Source organism: Megalobrama amblycephala, linkage group LG5, assembly GCF_018812025.1.
Source record: "Megalobrama amblycephala isolate DHTTF-2021 linkage group LG5, ASM1881202v1, whole genome shotgun sequence".
NCBI classification, from domain to species: domain Eukaryota; kingdom Metazoa; phylum Chordata; class Actinopteri; order Cypriniformes; family Xenocyprididae; genus Megalobrama; species Megalobrama amblycephala.
This window is the reverse complement of record NC_063048.1, coordinates 13,612,659-13,633,997: the sequence shown is the minus strand read 5'-3', so window position 1 is coordinate 13,633,997 and position 21,339 is coordinate 13,612,659. Positions and strand designations below refer to the sequence as shown.

Genomic DNA, 21,339 nt, shown 5'->3' with positions numbered 1-21,339 from the left:
ATTTGTATATATATAGGATATACTATATATATATATATATATATATATATATATATATATATATATATATATATATATATATATATATATACACAATAGACCAAAAACATTACATAAATATATTTTTGATAATTTTTGGTTATTTATATTTCTTCATATATTTTTGGCCATTCGTATATATTTTACATATAGAAATATTTACAAATATTTATATTATCCAAAATCTAAATTTTTAAAATAACCTTTCGATCAATTATTTGATTTTAAAAGAGAATAAAGGCTCATGTTTCCCTCCAACACGTTGCAATAAATACATAAGAATTAAAAATAAATAAATAAATAAATATATTTATATATATTAGGGGTGTGACGAGTTCTCGTGTCACGAGATCTCGCGACACTAAAATGTGACGAGATTTCTCGTCGAGGCGAAAAGTAGTCTCTTGATATTGCCATGATAGAGTGGTTAGGATAATTAGGAAAGAATATGCCACCGCTGCGTTTACAATACGCTTCCACTGTCGTTTTGCTTTGTATTTAAATAAAAACAAACATTTAATTAAGTTGGATAACGGTCGCCGCCGCTCCATATTCACAGAGTTATGCGCGATCGCTGAAAGTGAAAGTAAACGCGCGCGCGCATTCAAACGCGATTTCAATACCCCGCATTTTGAAAGCGGCTCCCTGATGAATGCAAATATCTCTCAACATGAAAGCTATTTTAGGCTGGGCAGTGTAGCTGTAACCATCTCTTAGCTCTGTATCAAAGAAAAACTTGGTCTTATTTGCACTTTGAATATTGAGAGAGTGCAATTATGGTTGCACTTGTAAAGTGTTACCATAAAAATGAATAACAGTTTTCTCTTAATCTTATTAAGCACAAACAATAAGGTTTCATTTGTTAACATTAGTTAATGCACTGTGAACTATCATGAACTAACATTGAATGACTATTTTTATTAACTAACATAAACAAAGATTAATAAATAGTAGCAAATATATTGCTCATTGTTGATGTTGGTTAATACATTAATGTTAATAAATGAGACCTTATTGTAGTGTTACCATTTTTATTTATACTGTTTTTATTTCTATGATCAGTTTGTGGAAAGGAGTCAGTTAGGAGGTCAAAAGTTGTAGAAGCTCATAAATCATGTACAGTAAGGTCTGAAGAGACTGAAATCATACAGGAGAGAAGCCAGTCAGTTGAGTTAGTGGCAAAACCTTTTACATTACTTGAATATTGTTGTCTTTTACTGCATATGATAATTCATACTTAGAAAGTAGAACTGAAATGACATTAATTACAAGATGATTAGTTAAAACATTTCAAATACACCTGCAGAATATTTTTTCTAGTCATGTATTTCGCCATTGAGGATTTCTTAAATAGTGTGTAAAAATCTTGTCTCGTCTCGTGAACTCAATCTCGAGTCTCGTCTCGTCTTGTGAGGTACCTGTGTCATATATATATATATATATATATATATATATATATATATATATATATATATATATATATTCAATCAAATTGTATGGGATAATTTCACAGGGTTTGAAAGTTTTGTACCCTTCATATGGACAACATCAGCTGAAACTTTCTTCAAAATATCTTCTTTTGTGCTCTGCTGAAGAATGAAAGTCTTACGAGTTTGAAACGGCGCAAAGGTGAGTAAATGATGACACAACGGCTATTCATTAAAGTTAAAAATGGCTAAACTATCCCTTTAACTGATTATTACTACTGTGCATTCACCCTAAAGGTTAAAGTACGGTGTATACAGATTATTAGTTTACCGTAAGCCCCAGCTGGAAGCTCTTCTCTATTTTATCCGATTTTATGAAATGGTGGTTTTAGATTTGCTCAGACTAAGACTTAAAATCATGGAGCAGAACCTCGACTTTCTTATTCGCTTTTCAAACAGAGGTCTTTCATAGTAAAGCCAGCCATTATGCAGAGACTGAACTTATCCTTTTTTCCCTTATCATCCCTTTACAACAAAGCTTGTGTTGCTTGTCTGATTTCCTTCTGACACTAAACTTGAATACGAGAGTGAGAGAAAAGAGAGAGAGAGGAAGATGCCTTGGCTGGTGCCTCCGCTTTATGGAAACCAAGAAAAGCAAAGAAAAATACGTATTACAACAAAAAATACCAGGTTAAAAGTAAACCCTGGAACTGATAACTCCATAGGTCAGTCGTTCAGAGCTAAAGTTAAACAGAATATAAGAACAGAGCTGTCAGTCTCTCCCAGGGTCAGCTCTCGTTTCAGCGTGTGTCATCAGTTACAACACAGGAAGCTCAAGACTGTGAGTGTGTCAGTCAATATGTTGTTTACTTAGTCAATCTAAGTAAATCTGCTCTGAACTCATACCTGCAGGCACAACATTGATCCACTTGACCCGGACGGCTTCCAGGTTTAATTGAAAAAGAACAGCTGAGACCTTTATGAATTAACTGCAGAAATCAATATCTGCAGAATGCCACCCTGTAAACTCTCTCTCCTTACACGCCGATGATGCCAGAGCAGCTAGAAGGCAGTTTGTTTGCAGTTATTAGGAGAGTAAACAGATGGTTTTGTTTGCTCTCTGTGTTATTGAGTACTGTACAGGTGTACTGTACTGTTTTATGTACTCAGAATTGCAAAGGCTGTCATCTGTTCCCCTCTTTAAAGAGACTCTATAATCTGCACATTATCCGCTACTACCTGACAGTCGTATTGAATGACAACAGGTGGCTAACATCAGGTTGTAATGCTTCAATATAAGTTCTCTGCAGGTAAACCTCTCATGGCATATGGTATGTGGTAAGTTTGCTCTTTTTATATGGGAAAGTTAAGGCTGCTGAGTCAAAATGCAATGCTGCATTAAAAGCATTATTAATATATGCAGCAGCTGTGTCTGATAATTTACTCACCCCCATGATGTCTTTCTTTCTTCAGTTGAAAAAAAATTAAGGTTTTTGAGGAAAACATTCCAGGATTCTTCTCCATATAGTGGACTTCAACGGCTACCAACTAGTTGAAGGTCCAATGTGCAGTTTCAGTGCAGCTTCAAAGGGCTCTACATGATCCCAGCCAAGGAATAAGGGTCTTATCTAGGGAAACGATTGGTGATTTTCTAAAAATACATAAAAAATATATACTTTTTAACCACAAATGCTCATCTTGCACTAGTTCTGTGATGCGCCCCGCATTACGTAATCATGTTGGAAAGGTCACACTTGACGTAGGTGGAATTACGAAACAAGTGTTTACAAAGCTAACGTGCCTCAAGCGGCCTTTACAAAAAAATAAAAAAGACGATGTTGGAGGAGAAATTGAGATGGAGTTTTTCGCCTTACCACAGTACTTCCACATATGTCATTCCAACATGATTACGTAATGTTACAGAGCTAGTGCAAGATGAGCATTTGTGGTTAAAAAGTATATACATTTTTTTTTTTTTTTTTAGAAAATGACTGATCGTTTCACTAGATAAGAGCCTTATTCCTCTGCTGGAATTGTGTAGAGCCCTTTGAAGCTGCATTGAAACTGCAATTTGGACCTTCAGTATATTAGTAGCTGTTAAAGTCCACTATATGGACTGTTTTCCTCAAAAAACTATAATTTCTTTTTGACTGAAGAAAGAAAGAAAGACATGAACATCTTGAATGACATGGGAAATAGTAAATTATCAGGAAATTTTAATTCTGAAGTGAACTAATCCTTTAAATACAGCATCAGTGCAGCATTATATACTCTGTCATGCAACAACAACTTATTTTTTGTGCGTAAATATAGTGGATTGTAAGGGGTTTAAGCTGACTAAATGAATGGAGATGTCATTTCACTGGAAAATTGAGTTATATTATTTTAATTAAAAATGACGAGGTATAAAAATATATTAAAAGAATCATGCATGAATTAATCGTTCACAAAAAAACACCAATCCCACAGGTTTGGATTCTCTCTGGGAAATCATCAATGTGATGGATATCCTTATTTATATTAATATCTTCACATATCCTTGTATGTGCAGATGTGTCAAGCTGGAGGCCTGTATCTCCTAGTCCAGAAGATAAAGGCACATGGAGTTTGCATAAGACCAGGAGCACAGGAAGTGAAACCAAAAAACAGTTCTGACACACCACCTGGCCTGGCTGAGTACTAAGAATAACAGGAAATTGGTAGGATGTGAGTGAGAGAGGGAGATGTCAAGCTTTCAGGTGAAGAGACTGTTTGTTAGGGTGGTTTGGAAAGCTTGTCTTTGTGTAGTGTCGGAAATGTCTTGAAGGGGATAAGGACAGCCAGTCTGTCACAAAGGGCTTGTAGATGCCTCAAGACCTATTAGTTGTTGGTGAATACTGAAATGGACAGGCACACAAAAGATTGGAAGCATAACTTTCATTCTCACTGTGTGAATGACACCAAAGCACAGTCATCTCACTGGCACTGCATGTGATAAAGTGCTACTGGACGAATTCCATCGTTGCAACATGCTTACCTCTGAACAAGCTCCACTGCATCAAATACGTATCATACAGCTTCAGATGAGCTTGACTCTGCAGGCTGGAGAGGTTTGATCCATTCAACTCAGAGATGCGCTCGATATTCTGTAGGATCTATGATGGATCATTGGGGCTGCAAATCAATGGCATGGTCGACGCCTATCGATCGCAATGTTAGTTTTTTTTAGCGTGTAGATTTCACTTGTGTCTGCAAACTGTCTGGAAAATAGTTTTACTCTTTAAGTTAAAAAATACATCTCTACTGAACGCTTAACCCCCACTTTGGTTCAAAGTGCAGCTTTTACATAAGTTGTGTTTGCGGTTTATTTCAGCACCAAGGACAGCGGCTTCTCTTAGGCCACTTTAAAAACCATTAAAACTCATGAATTTATTGATTATGGTGCAATGGATGAATAGATCCCCATATCAAATGTCTTTATTTGGTCCCACAGTGCATTATTACAGGGGGAAAAATTCAACTTTTTTTTTTTTTTTTTTTTTTTAATGAGAACAGTATATTTGTGAGAGGATAAAACTGAGAAAATGCCATTTTTGTGTCAAATTAGATTCATGTACAAAAAATATTTAAAGCTGTTAAATGCTGAATGGTCAAAGGTGAAAAGTTATAACTTCCGTAAAGACGACAGATGTAGCCTAACGTTTTTTAAAAAGTATTGTTTATAACAACTAACTAAAATCTAGATTTGATTGGGTTACACTTTATTTTAAGGTATCAGTATTACATTGTAATTAAACATTTAAGTACTGAGTAATGACAATTAACTTCATGTACTTACAATAAGGTTAGGGATAGGATGAGGGTTTGGTTTAGGGTTAATTGCATGCAATTATGCAAAATTTTATAGTTATTACTACAGTAAATACATATATGTAACAATGACACTGTAAAATAAAGTGTTACCTTTTATTATTTGAGATATTCTTGACACAAATGTCACAAAGCCTAGTTCTAACAGCCTACTATAAAATTTGAGTTTTATACTGAAAACTGGCCAAAAATGACCTTAGGTGCATTAAACCACACAAAACACGTTATTTGCTGGTATTGTTGCAAAATAACACAGGCCTACTATAGGCTACTTTTCAATTTTACCAAATTTCTTTCAGGAGACCCCTTTGGGAAAAGAGAATGACTGTAATCTTTAGAAGCGTTTTTCGAGGCGACGTTGTGAAGTCAGCACATATCTACAAATGTTAGTGTTAGATTATAGCTTATCTATATCTCTCCGTGCCACCACAACAATATTCTCAGTCTCTCTTCACTCAAGAATGCATGGACCCATGGGAAGTCATGAACATGGAGATGATCTCTGTTCACAAAACTTCTTAAGCTTTTATACATTGTCAAATGGGTAGTGTAATGATTGACCAATAAGAATATGCATTACATCATTTAGAAATGAAAGACAAAGAGAAAAACAAGTCCATCTACAAATTTGTCCAAATGGAAGCAAATTTCTTTAGCTGGACAAATCCAGATCTCCTATCTGGGCTAATTTCCAAGAACCACACACTTGCATACATAGAGAGTACATTAATAAAAACAGATGTGTGCTGGAAAAAGAACAACAACTCCCCACGTGCTCTAACAAAGGAGAGACCCACAATCTCTGCCTCTTCATGAGTACATTTTGGGAGCATATATGCAGATGTGGCAGCATATAAAACAGATGTCAATATGAGAGAGAGAGTTATAGTCAGGCTGAGAGCCGTATTGTGCAAGCACAATGCTCACAGTTATCAAACACGACCATGTCATAGACATTGCGTGCCCCTTTTCACATATAACCTGTCGCTTCAAACAGAAACTCGTTTGGTTTTGGCTAAGTTTTCTGTCAGATTTTACTACACCTTTAAATGGCGCGAGCCTCGCAGTAAGAGGAAGGCGGGGTCGCGCGGCGCGTGTGTGAAAATCTCGTGATTGTCCAACAGTATCTCTGAGCGCGCCGCTCTCCGTAACTGCAAGCGAGCACGGAACGAGACAAGTGCACGCGGGTACAACATCCCTACAAGACCGCGAAAAAACGTTATTTAGTGGAGTGGACCACAAATATAGAGCCTTTTGGGAATGTAATGTGGATTATTACGCTTTGGGATATGTTTGCGAAAACTGAGGTTAGTCTGTTTCTTTTTTTGGTATGGAATGATCGAAAGCTCACCGGGATGTTATAAGTTCATCACTCACTTCGAGTATTTACACTAAGTTGGCTTGTTTTTACATTGTAAATCGCGGTTGTTCTTGAATTGTACTTTTATTTCTGTGAACCTAGCGCGTTGGACTGAGTCGAAATAAAAGACATTGGCGTCTCGTTGCCCGGGGAAGCGCGATAAAAATGTTAAACTACATAATAAATAGGCCCACAAGAAACGAAAAGAGGTTTTACACACACCGTCGAACTCGTTTAACGTACGCGTATTTATTATTGTTTTAAGGATAGCCATCTCTATCTATAGAGCACAACCTGGAAACAGCAGAATAATTCTGTCAGAGTGGACTGGGTTTCGAGACAAAAATAAACGTGTATTCTCTGTTTTTGAAGCTGCCTGAAATATGCTATTACAGGATATTTCGTTTATTCTTATTAAGTTGGACAATACAGGCCTGTATTCTAGTAGTATTCACGCCTTTTCCTCCGTAAACATGTAACAAACAATTTCTCGCTTTGGTCTCAGGAGACCTGTGTTTTTCTTAATCTATAAAAGTAGCTGTAAATAATGAATAAGAGTTCTCAGGTGTCTGTGGAGCCCATGTTCAACTGCCACTCAGGATAAACAACACGCATGCCCACTGCAGGTCCATCTTTGTGGATGCACTAGACATGGGCAAATACACAGGACCGCATATACATTTTTTCCTTTTTCTTTTTAGAGTGTGTATAAAAGGTTTTTTTTTTATATATATATATATATATATATATATAAAATGCTCATATTTACTAGCTTAATTTTAAGATGCACACATGTGGTGTACACATTTTACTATTATATGCATTAGTGCACCACTTTATTCTGGTTTTTGTTAGACAAAATGTATATTAAAATTCGACTATTAACACGTTGCAGTGATTTAAAGATATTTACACATCCTTATAAATTATTTGATATAAATCTTGATGTCACAATAATCGAAATGTTTGAACGCACATAACATGCACATTCAGCTCTTTTGTCTCGCTTTGAAGTGCTGAAGTGAGTCCGGTGCATTATTAGAATATCTTAATTCATTCCCATCAATTTGTAGAGGCTCATTTAGATCTCCCGGAATTTAATAGACTTTGGTAATAATCCACCATCACACACTCGCGCTCACACACACACACACACACACTCATTTTAAAGGTAGGCTATTCAAGCTTCTGCTTTTTAATACATTTTATATATTATTGGGCTACACGCTTTATTTGTATCTTAAAATATTTACCGAAATGTTAACACATCCACAAAGGCAGTATCGTTTGTGTTGAAATTGTCGGGGTAACGTTAGATTTTATTTCCTAAACGCGGCCTTGACACACACACACACACTTTCATCGACGAATTATTTCACAGCTGACAGAAATGAAAATAAACATGTTTGATTTAAAAAATAACGCCTTAAATATTTATTCGACTCGACGACCCATAAGTATAATTTCACCCTGTGGTGTTTTGTGACCTCTTTTGTGTGAAATATAATGCAGTGACCCCTCACAAAAATGTAAATGATTTAGCCGTTTATGTGCACATTTATCTGTGAGACTGAAATGCATTATTTTAGGTTACTGAATTGTGCACTAATAATTTGGATCAAAAGCGTGTATTTTATGTGTAAACTCTGCACTATTTTAAACGGGTTAAACGCATAGCGAAAGGCTATTTTAAAACGATATATTGGTGCACAAAAGCATTTCAAATGTAATAGCCTTCTCCATATTATTTGCTAAAATATAATTTACAACGATATTAATTTAAAATATAGGCTATTACATAAAATGGTTAGCCAATATTAAAATATGCGTTTGAACGTTTATGAACAATTTATTTTTGTATCGTTTTGTTCTCACGGGTGTTGGTGTATAATCTCCATTTACATATCAAGCCAAGACTATCATAATGTAATTTTTCTATATGTAGATAAACGAATTAATTCAGATTGATAATTCCAAAACTGAAAATACACACATATATAAGGTGTCATATTTTAAATAAACTCTATAGAAAATCTAAAATATTATTTTTGTTTTGTTTACTGAATATAAGTAGTGTTTTTCACGCAACATGTATACATTTGTTTCCTTTTTTTTTTATTGAACGAATATCGTTCTTCCGCGTTTTTTTTTTTTTTTAATTCTTTCAAATCGCTTTTTTGTTTGTGTCGCAGAGAAGAATATTTCCTATTGGCGTTGTGTAATGCTCAGCCTCCAAAACACTCATCGAATGTGCTCTGCCTTTCCAATACGCCGCAGTGTGACGTGATCTTTCTGTCTTGATCAGAGCCCTATATAATGCACACACTCCACACACCTTTATCACGGTGAAATATGGTCATAAATCATATTACTAATCCTGTGGTTTTGATTATGAGGGGTATTCTAGTGAATACTGGCACAAGGATGGTGGTTTTTAGGCAAGGTGATGTAATGCCGTAAAGGGCTGCTGCAGAACCGCTCCCACTTTAATCTGCTCACAAGTTCCTCTGCAGTGGGTTGTTTAGGGGGTTGCTGGTGGTACCCGTGCCCACTCCGGGTCACAGGGGGGAGGCTGGATGAGGCCAGGTAGGAGCCTCACGCCTCCCTTTTGCCGGCTGGCAGCCCAGGAGGAGAGCACCGGACGCTGATGTCATCCATTTTGGCCCAGCTCTACCTCGCCCACACCTCCGCTCTACCACGCGGATGCTCGACGGCAACCGTGTCACGTACGGAGCCGAGCTCGCTGAAATGGCGTGCGCCTCCTCCCAAAGCCTCCATGATATCATCGGGGCGCACTGGAGGACATTTTGCCGCAGCTCTTCTGGTGTAATGGTTGAGCGTAATTGAGGCACCTGTGGTAAAACCCAGCTTTGTGTGTCTGATGAATGGTTGGGCCTCCTGTCATTAACATGCCCCCCTTCCACCATTACACCTCCCTCTCCTACTCACTGACTTTTTAAGCAGGATCCAAATGCAGGGGCTTTATTTTGTGGTGTCGTGTGCCGTTCCCAGTGGAGTGTGTCAATCACGTATCAATGAGGACAATGATGTGCTCAGTTTAGCCTTTTCACCTCTCTCCTCCTCTCTGCAAGCCCTCGCTCGACAAAAGAAAAAAAAGAAAAAGAGAAAGCACACATGCATATTTTGTGGTGTGGGCGCGAGCCGACGTGGAGTATCTGTTACAAGCACGCAGTCTCTCGCTCTTTTTCCCCTCTTCAGCTACAGCAGGCAGAGCTCTGACGGCATGCATTGTGTTTCGGCTCGGTTGAATCGCGTGGGCTGGTAGCACTATTGTCCTGCCGTACCTGCTGCCTACGCCTCTGGCAAGGACACGGGCAATATTAGATGACTATTAGGTTACACCTAGCATGTTGCCATGTAATTGGAGCCTATTCATTTATGGACGTAGGGGACACATGTTAAGAGGAGCTGGAGCTGCGTTTTGCCTTCACAAAAGTCCTACTAATCTGTGTTGGTTCAAGGCCAAATGTCAGCTCAGTATGGGAAGCTTCTCTCACATTTGTAGAACAATACAGGGCATTTTGTTTGTGCTTGAGGATGTTGAGAATTTTTGAATATTTTAATCTGTAAAATGAACATTTCCGTTGCCTTTTTTTTGCTGCAAGGTTCCTAAAAAATATTACATTTAAATTTTAATGTCATTTTTATGCATTGCAATAGTATTATTTAAAACTAAATAATTACTCAATAATTTTAGAACTAGTGTATGGTGACTGTGGTGCTGGAAATGTAGAGTATATGTCATGGGAATGTGTAGACATGCATATTATTGTTTTCATGCGTTGTGCATCCTGCAAAAAGCCTTTTAATTTTCCACATCATCAGATAAACATGGACTCGCTGCTACTGAATGATAGCTGGAGCGGCCATGTGAATAATGCTGCTAATTTACACGCTAGATGACCGATAACGGAAGGACCTTTTGGGTGAAATGTTTAAAAAATAGAAACTTTTAATTAGGTTTTATCAGGGGTAGCATTTAACATAAGTGCAAAACAATGACGCATTCAAGTGCAGCTTTTTAGGATTATAATTGTGAAAGTTGTATTCATTCATCTCACCCAAAAATGAAATTTCTGTCATTAATTACTCACCCTCATGTCGTTCCAAACCCGTTAGACTTTCGTTCATCTTCGGAACACAAATTAAGATATTTTTGTTGAAATCCGAGGGTTTCTTAACCAGAGGTAGGCAGCAACATCACTGCAACTTTTGAGGTCCAGAAAGGTATTAAAGACATCATTAAAATTGTCCATGCATGCGTGTGATGCTGACGCAGGAGCTGGCCAATAATGAGCCGGTGTTCTGACGTAGAACACGGAAGCACTGCACTGGTTTCACTATGTCAACAGCATAGGAGACTGACATGGAAGAGAAGAAATTGTTGAATAAAGTCATTATTTTTGTTTTGTTTTATTCTTATTCTTGTTGCTTTATAACATTAAGGTTGAACCACTGTAGACATATGGACTATTTTAATGATGTCTTTACTGTAGGTGTAGTAAAATCTTTACCTTTCTGGACCTCAAAATGTGCTATGACATTGCTGCCTATGTGTGGTTCAGATCCCTGTCAGATTTCATCAAAAATATCTTAATTTGTGTTCTGAAGATGAACAAAGTTCTTACTGGTTTGGAACGACACGAGGGTGAGTATTTAATGACAGAAATTTCATTTTTGGGTGAACTAACCCTTTAAATAATATATTTTTTATGCTTTGTGTTTCATGTTTAAAAAAAAAAAATCACACACTAGATAGAATGAGACATTGTGGATTCGTTTTATAATTTGATGCTTTTCTATTTTGACAGCTAGACGGGGCAGAGTAACCGTATGAACTACATTACCCACAAGGCATCATGCAGACTGTGCTGGTTTCCCTAAATACAGAAAGAGTCCGACCTGGAGGACCTGTCAGGATGATTGAGGTCTGAGGAGATACCAGAAGAAGAAAACACCTCAGCAGACACACAGCACCTCATCTGCTTTTCTTCTCAAGTTGATCCGTTCCAGGAAACGAGGAAGAAACGTTTTGATTGTCGCCTGCCAGAGATTGGATTGTTGTGCAATGTCATTGGCCTTATGACTGTTATTTAAGACTGTTCTCCTTACTAAGTCCCTCTCCTCTTTTAGGATATTTTTTGTTTGTATCTGCGTTGACGATCTCACCTCTTCTCTAGTATCTCTGGGCATACTGTGGGATGTACTTTGGATATACTGACCTTTGAACCAAAGCGAATTCAATGATTTCCTTCTGTTCAGGATAATAACCCCAAATCTCCAGCACTTTTACAATGAATTTCTTCAGATTCCCAGTTCAGTTGCAGCTGCTGATCAGTACTGTGCTTGGGCCCTGCTTGAGCCTGGAGTTTACAGGGTCGCAAGGCCAGTGGGCACGTTATCTCCGCTGGGACGCCAGCACCAGAAGTGACCTCAGCTTCCAGTTCAAAACAGACGTGTCCACTGCCTTAATCCTGTACTTTGACGATGGCGGCTTCTGCGACTTCCTGCAACTCATGGTGGTTGAAGGGAAGCTCCAGTTGCAGTTCAGCATCGACTGCGCCGAAACCACAGTCGTATCGGACAAGCGAGTCAATGACAGCAGCTGGCATTCTGCCACCCTGAGCAGGTACAACCTGAGAACTGTGCTGGGTCTGGACGGAGTGAGCAAATCGGGTGAGGTGCGGCCACAGAGGCAGTACATGAAGATCGTTAGTGACCTCTTCCTGGGCGGAGTCCCTCAAGATATTCGCATTTCTGTGCTCACTCTCCCGACGGTGAAGGATCTTCCGCCGTTTAAGGGAATTATCAGGGAACTGAAGTACAATAGCAAGGAACCTATTCTACTAAGCAGCCAGAGGGTCCGCATGGACATCGAGGGGATCTGCATGGAGAACCCATGTGAGAACGGAGGGACGTGCTCCGTTGTGGATGGGGAACCTCTTTGTGATTGTTCTAAGACGGAATATGTTGGCCGATTCTGCAACGAAGGTAAAAGGGTTTATATTTACAGTTTGTTAAACAATGCAACGTTTATTGGCACCCATCTAATTCTACTCAAAATTTGTACTGCTGTAATGTGAATGTTTCCCAGAATCCTTCATCCTTTTGCTGTTTCATGCTACTGAAGTTTGACTCTAAGGTCTAGGTTAATGCCATCTCTTAATGAAAGCTGCCCTGTTCTATGCATTTGCAGGTGTTTTGTTCTTCTTGACCATCCTCCTCTGTTCCCTCATCGCTTCATACAGTGAATTGAAAGCGAATGTCATTGAAATGTGCTACTAGCAAAGCCTGCGTTTTTACCTCTGTAAAGCACTAAGCTGTTTGTCTCTGGCAAGCGTTTTGTGTGTGTGTGTGTGTGTGTGTGTGTGTGTTAATCGTGCCCGGCTGAGGAGGTGGGGTGTTAGGATGTTAAGGTGCCTTTTCAGATCCCTTGGTTGTTTTTCTGAAGTGGCCATTTTAGTTTCTCTGGGGATTTGAGGAGGCCATTTCACAGCTCTGGGTTTTGTTGTTGCACCTCTTCAACAGAGAATGAATCAGAGACGGGGGATAATTGCCTATTTTAAACACGTCAATTGCAATTCTTTATAGCGTCATTACTGGTTTTCCTAGAGAGAGAGAATTTAATGTCCTTGGTTTAATAATTCTTTAAAGAATATGCTAATATATGGATCTTCTGGTTTGGGGACATTTATTTTGTAAGTATACTCTAAAAAATAGCTGTTAAAAAACTAAAATTTACACAGTTTTTCATTAAAACAGTAATATACAGTAAAACAAAGCATTCTGGGTAATATTATTTGTCGTTTTCGAGAAAGTAACCTATAGGCTACTTTCTAGAAAATGACAAATATTACCCAGAATGCATTGTTTTTACGGTATATTACTTTTGTATATTACAATGCATTCTGTATATCACGGTGCATTCTGGATAATATTATATGTCGTTTTCAAGAAAGTGACTCATAGGTTACTTTCTCAATAATGACAAATATTACCCAGAATGCATTGGTTTTACAGTATATTACTGTTTTAATGGATAACGGTATTTTACTGTGCAAATTTTTTCTTTTTTTTTACAGATATTTTTTAGTGTATAATCATACCTAAACTAATTTTACATTATACTGTACCACAGAAGAAAAAACACAACTTTTGAGTTCTTCTCCATGAATCATGTTTCCTGGTTTATGATCCTGATGGTAATGAAAGGTACACCATGAGTTTTTTTTTTCATATTCCTCTGTTTGTTTTGATTATTTTTTGCTTAAAATGTATCCTCTTAAATGCTTTAAGTTGTATCAATATGAATTTGATACATTTTGATTAGCAAGAAAACAATTACAGCAACGAATGTCTAGATATCCTTTCTTGATTAGGCCTAAACTTTTTTCCCCTTGTGTTTGAAGTGTTTAAGCTGGGTGATTGATCGGTGATCGGTGCTCTGAGCCCTATGAGTTGTTACCCTCATTGTAGACACAACCTCTCCTGTGATTCTCTCCTTAATTACACAATTATCGAATGTGATTAAAAAGTCAGGATGCTATCTGTGTACTTGGGCATTTTATATAGGGCTGAATGTGTATGCATGTATGCTTGTACAGCCTCTTTCTGAGAAAGGGGTATGTGTAGAAGACTGGGCACTAGGGTTAGATTTATAGCCTGTAAATAGTACAGAGTTTTGGGCTTGATTTATAGCCGTTGTTCCTCTCCATCTTGTTTGGCTGACTGGGTCCTGCAGTCCACTGATAGGGGCTAAAGCCAGACGTAAAAGCAGCTTTGATGGCTTTGAATGCTGGGAATCAGTTCAGCCAATCATAAAAGAATAAATAAACCTTTTTTTTTTTTTTTTTGGAGGCCATTTATATTGATGCACAGGGGCAGCCTAAACTGCCATGCAGTTTGTAAGATGACAGCTGAACTTTCTCTACAGGCATCTCTTAATAATCCAAATAAAAACCTGTATTGTGAAATGACACACTAATGTGTGCCATCAGTGTTTGATAACATTACGAAAACCCACTGAGCAATCTTAATTCCATCTTAATCTTGTGTCTTCAGGCTTTTGAAACATCTGTATGTGGGTAATAAATATCAGGTCAGAGCCATATGGCAAGCTGGTCTGAAGTGTTAAGAATTAGCCTTACGTACGTTTGACTGAATCCAATTGCCATAGCAGCAGCAACAACAATCTGACACTCCTCTCGATGGCCAGATGGCTAAAATGGCCTCAGAACTGTTTTGCGTTGCCTTGGCGTATGTTCCTCGCTCTGTGAAAATCGTGATAGCCACGGCGCTACATCATTTGCGAAAGCGCGTAATCTTTTGGCGGATTAGAATAATAAACATTTGGCAGCAAAACAAACAGTCAATCTGTCTTCCCATGTGCATGGTCTCTGAATTGGTACACTGAGGTTTATGTTTAAGCCAGCCACTCTTTACAAATCTCCTTGTGTGTGTGTTTTTTTTTATTTAAACAAAGCAAAATTCAAATGTGCATCAAGAAGATAGGTAGAGTAGACCTTAGTTACTTTTTTAAGGTTAAGACCAGTGTTGGGTGTAATGCATTACTAAGTAATTACTTTTCACTTGAAAAAGTAAGGGATTACTCTTAATTTTTCTGTAATTGAATTACAGTTACTTCTGATGTAATTGCATTAAATACTACACAGACTGTTGAACAATTCTTTATAAATCAATAGTGGATTTAACATCAAAATTTAATGTCCAATGTTTTTAATGTAACCTTTCAATTTTAAGAAGAATTTACTGTATGCAATTTTATATTATAATAATCACGGTGCATTCTGGGTAATATTATATGTCGTTTTCAAGAAAGTGACTCATAGGCTACTTTCTCAATAATGACAAATATTACCCAGAATGCATTGGTTTTACAGTATATTACTGTTTCAGTGGATAACGGTATTTTACTGTGCAAATTTTTTCTTTTTTTACAGATAGTTTTTAGTGTATAATCATAACTAAACTAATTTGACATTATACTGTACCACAGAAGAAAAAACACAACTTTTGAGTTCTTCTCCATGAATCATGTTTGAATAAATAATAATAATCTTTCAAATAAATATATATTATTTATTTGAAAGAATTAAAAGACCACTATGTCTATCCTTGTATTGTTCAACCGGCTAATGGAATTTAGAAAGTAATATTGCAATACTTTTTAGAGAGAATAATTAGTACAGCAATGTTGAATGTGTAATTAGTTACTAATAATCAATTACTTTTTTTAGAGTAAGTCACCCAACACTGGTTAAAACTCATTTAATAATTTATAATTAATAAATACAAATACATTTATTTGTATTTATTCATTTTACATCTGTTTTTATTCCCCTCCCACCAGAAATTATGGTTAATTACGTAATTATGTAAGAGATATTCTATAACTGTTCTAAGTAATTTAGCAAGATAACTTAGCAGATGATAAGACGTTCATAAAAATGCAACAAATTTGTATTATAGTTAATTTAATATATTCATTTTATTTTAGATGATGGTGTCTTAAGGTGTTGAGAAACAGTTTGGTTTTATTTATTAGACTCCTTATTGCAGAGATCATTACAATTTGGTGTGAATCCAGATTAAACTAATAAAATCCTCATTCACTTGTTGATGTGCCACAGGTATACATTATTTTTGTCTCACCATTGTTTCTGAGAAACTAGGTCATCGTAGAAGGCTGACAGTCCGTGTAGACGATCGTATTCCAGCCAGACATCAGAACTTCAGAATAGGTCAATTCAAGAGCTCAACACATCATTCAAGTCACCATGGCACTCACATCCTGAGTGTAACTCAGCATTCCCTGCTCTCCAATCACATCCTAATACTTTCCCCACCAGGTTAATGCATCTCATCAGAGGACTTAATGTCCTGTACCAGCCCTTAACAAGCACAGCAGACAGACACACGCTTACACATTGGAACGTGTCCCGAAAATGAGTGACCATGAGAGATGACATATTGCATTTCCAGTCAGTACAGACATCAACACATACAGGACTAAATTAATGTCTAATGTAGCTATAATTACTCGGCACTAAAAGCATTTAATGGAGGCAGACCCCATCAGGTTTCCCTTAATTTCCTGTATTAGCTGCAGTTTGTGTGCACTGGCAACAGATAAATTGGTTCTTCTGCCTGGCGGTGTCTAGTACTAAAAGAAATCAACAGTAAAATCTGAAATTCTTTAGAATCATATGAAATTATTCATTGTAGTTAGCTAAAAACTAAATATTAATAAATAAAACAATATTTTAAAATCTGTAAAGAATAGTTGGTTTATCTTAAAAAAGTAAGTTACCTGGTTGCCTTAATTTTGAGTTTATTGAAATTAAAAATTTGAGTTAATACAATGAAGGCGATTGGATTAATCAACAGAAACTCAAACTATTATGTTATCTGAACCACATTTTCTAAGTTGACTTGGCTAAATAAAAAAATGTGATAACAAATCATGAAAATAACTTTTTACAGTGTAGTTACAGTTAAAATGTCTACATTTTTTTTTTTTTAAATTTCGTTATATATATATTTTTAAAAAGTTAACATATTAAAAAAAAGAGCGTCCTGCTATAAGTGCATTTTTTATAGTCAAATGAATACATTTAATAGTCATATTTAATTTAATGCTTTTAATGATCACATTACATTTAAAAACATAAATGCTACACAATGTCTGTTTTTAGGATGTCTGTTATACCATGTCTACAGCTGAAGCACAGCACAATAATAAGCACCACTGCTAAAAATATCAAAGGTTTACAAAAATCGCTGACCTCACTAATCGAGTCGTTGGACATTCGGATGATCATGAACCATCCCTAGCCAGAACAGATTAGAAAAATCGTAGATTAGCTGTTTTTCATCACACAGAGCATTGCAATGCCCGTTTATCAGTGTTGGATGCCCTTTGGTTTGGGAGACGACCAGAGTGCATTAATGAAATGAGTCAGCTCAGTGCTTCAGTGCTAAAGGCCTGTGACAAAGAGAGAGAGAGTGTGTGTCTACAATGAGGATAAACACGGGCTCTGAGTATGGAACAGTGCTTTAGACAAACATCAGCGTCCCATAAATCCACAACCCTCTCTAAAGGGAACAGGTTCCGTTGCCTGTTTGGATTTATGGCCCAGGCGTGGATGTGGGCTTTGGGAGTGTGTGTAAGACATGGAAGATGAACTAGACCTCTTAGATGTTGTTGTGTCATGGTGTTTCATACACCATAGATCTGATCCCCCCCTCCTCCTCATTTCCCAGGGAGAAGAGGGGACGGATGGATGGATGCGAGGGGCATTTAAGGGTTTCTGTGTACATGCACAGGGCAGATGTCTGCTCAGTGCATGCTGGCAGGTGTGTCAAAGTTTGCATGATAGTTTTCATGCAAAGATAAAATGAGTGGGCTCTAATGGCTGCAATGTTTGTCTTCTCTTTTTTCTTTTTTCCATTGTGTCTTCTTTGCTGAAATGCCATCAGAGGCCAACACCATCCCAGGTGAGTTGATAATATCTTTTTAAGTTGTACTGAATTGTCTTTTAAGGCAGTGAAAGCATTATTGATGTGCAGTGCACAGTGGTATTCAAATGTACAGTAACATAAACATAGAAATCAAATATGCTTAAAATTATTGCTGTGTTTCTATTAAAAGTTGCCATAATGAAAAAGGGAATGTCTATTTACACTAAGTGCAAATAGCGTCCCTTGTTGGCAAACGCTATTTACACTAGCTCCGCCCACCAATGTCTGGTTGGGCCACTGAAGTTTAATTGAGTGGAAGTCAACGTCTTCAGTGGCGCAGCGGTAGTGCATAAGGCTCGCAGTCCTGACTTTTACCGCAATCGACGGCGGTTCGAATCCGCCTTTTGCCGAGCTCGCTCTTCTCAATTTTTCCATCACACATCGCATCAGAAAGGCATTTATTTTCAATAAAAATGAAAATGTTCTAAAAGTGGAAATAAACTGCATAACGAGTGTTTTAATAATAATAAAAGTGTTTTTTGGGTTGGGTTTGTGGAAGGTGTAGGGAGGGTTTTTATTCTCCCAATAAGGCAGCATCTATTTAATCATTTTAATAAATATAATTATTTACACTCTGTGATATTATTGCATCCTGTTAATGTACAAAAATACTGAGGTGCAAATAGTATCTGCCAATATAAAGTATAGCATGTAGTTACTATTTACACTTCTTGCAAAGAACTGCTACATTTAAATGATGTAAATAGAATATATCACTATTTTCACCTAGTGTAAATAGCATCTTATTTCTGTTTACACTTAGTGTAAATAGCGCTGACAATGAAAAATACTAAGATTCAATGAAACCTTATTAGTGACAGATATTTCCTTCCATTTTCCTTCTCATTATCATATTATCATTATATTAAACAACAAATAAAATGCACTAGGTATTTTTATTATGCAGTACTGTTTTATTAATGCAGTAAGTTTGAGTCTGTTTATTGTAAAAATAGCAATCCACAACAATGACTATATTCATAAATATTTTATTTCTCAAGGTCACTTTACAACCTAAAAAAGTTAAGCTGTCACATTAAATTTAAAAAAAAAAATACTACTACTTAACAAGAAGTCAAAACCCCTTTCTTCTGCAAAGATGTGAGGTCACTGTATGCTCTGATACATACCTAAAGATGTTCTTCTCTTTCTGTCACTTTTTCTGTTCCTCAAAGGTTTTGCACACATGATGATGGCGGATCAAGGTATGCCACACCCTTTCACCGTTATTCACTCTGTTGCGATTTGATTATATTGCATGCCTGAATTGAATTGCTGTGCAGTGAATGAGCTAAACTGTAATTCTGCATAGATGTGGACTGTACTTTGACTGTTTCTTCCTATCTCTCCATGCTTTCCTTCTGTGGATTCTGTTCATCTCTCTGTTGCCTTTTGTCTCCTTTCTCAAGCCAAGGGCAAAGGTACAGAACCGTTTTCTTCCTCAAGTTGTGCTCTCTTGTGTTTACATCCTTGTTTTGAGTACTTTTTTTGCTAATAGCTGCTCACCATGGGTGACTGGATCAAGAGTATAATTAAATGAGAGTTAATTGAAGGCAAATACACCAAAGGTATTCTGACTGCAGCCTGAATGGTCTGAACTGTAGCGTCTACCTCCCTGGTGGTCTAAAAGATATTTGTATCAGCTGCTAAAAATGCTTAAACTGCACAGTATGACTTGTTTGAGAATGTGAATAACGCTTAATATGCCAGTGCTTGTTGTGGTTTGGATCTTTCATGTGGAATTTGTGTTGTTTGTGTTCTGTCAGGTGCTACAATGACTTCAGCTTTGTGTTTTTTGGAAAGAAAGAAATGAAGAGAATGGAAAGAACTGTGATATTTCAGTCTGGCAGTGCATGTGTGCTGTCATGTCATTTCATAGCTGGCTTCTCTAGTGAGGTTTGTAGATGGGCCCGATTTAGCTCTGACTTGCTGCTGGGCTGAGCATCCCTGTGGAACGCTGTTGAACCACATGTCATCCCTTCGTCTCACTGAAACCAATATTTCATTATGTCTCGGAGTGACCACATAACTTCATTCTTAAAGACAGGACCTTTTAAAGACACAATATGTAAGATTTTTGGATTAAAATATCCAAAAACCACTAAAACAATGTTACATATTTTATTGACTTGTGTACTTACATTATCCCAAATGTTTCTGCCCGTGTCATTGCGTCACCTGTCAGTGACTTCATATCCGCGCTACCCTTAATTTCCGTGGAAACCGTGGAAACACCAAAGACGCTGTTTTGACTGTTTGAAAACTGTTTGGATACGTTTATTGACAGAAAACTAATCATTATTCGTATTGTTTGAATTTCCCTTTTTTTTCCACCATACAATATATTTTAACATTAATTGCATGCCATTTGGCAACACAATCCAGCTTTTATTAATATGATGTTCTAATATGATTTGCTGGATGTTTTTGTCTGCTTTTAGAATTTTCACAATAGAGATTTTGGTTGCATGAGTACATTTAGCTTTTTTTTTTTTCTTTTTTTTTTTTTTGAGCAGCCTGTGTGAAAACCTGATTATGTTTGTTTAAAGGAGACCTATTATGCCATTTTTCACAAGATGTAATAGGCTCTGGTGTCCCCAGAATGTGTCTGTGAAGTTTCAGCTCAAAATACCCCACAGATCGTTTATTATAGCTTGTCAAATTTGCCCCTATTTGGATGTGATTAAAAACACACAGTTTTTGTGTGTGTCCCTTTAAATGCAAATGAGCTTCTGCTCCCGGCCCCCTTTCCAGAAGAGGGTGGAGCTTTAACAGCTTGCACTTCGGTTGCTCAACAACAACAAAGCTGGACAATCTCACGCAGCCAAAATGAGGATTGTCAGTAACGATGTTCAGCCTTACATTGTTCAAACTGAAGTTGGACACTGATGGAGAGACTCAGGAAGAAGTTACAACTTTTAGAATGAAACTGGACGTTTGTGAATGATTAGTGGATAAATTTATGTAGTTGCTGTGGAGTTGATTCAACTCATTGACTAGCATGTGCCGTCATGTTAAGGTTTTGTGCAAATCCAACGTTGAATTGACCCTCGTTTGTGAAGCAGTCCAGCGTAAAATGACAGCATGGCAACAAAACACTAC

At 37.1% G+C, this 21,339-nt stretch overlaps 1 protein-coding gene across 1 annotated transcript in view; it reads left to right on the top strand.

The window, feature by feature from the left end:
• Nucleotides 1-6,430: 6,430 nt before the first annotated feature.
• The window catches only part of nrxn3a (neurexin 3a), a 376,344-nt gene continuing 361,435 nt past the window's right edge, over nt 6,431-21,339 (top strand). Inside the window, 5 exon segments of the mRNA XM_048190779.1 lie at nt 6,431-6,622; nt 11,508-12,687; nt 18,196-18,213; nt 19,413-19,442; nt 19,647-19,658. Coding sequence (XP_048046736.1) covers nt 11,991-12,687; nt 18,196-18,213; nt 19,413-19,442; nt 19,647-19,658 — 757 coding nt within the window. The 5' untranslated portion in view covers nt 6,431-6,622; nt 11,508-11,990.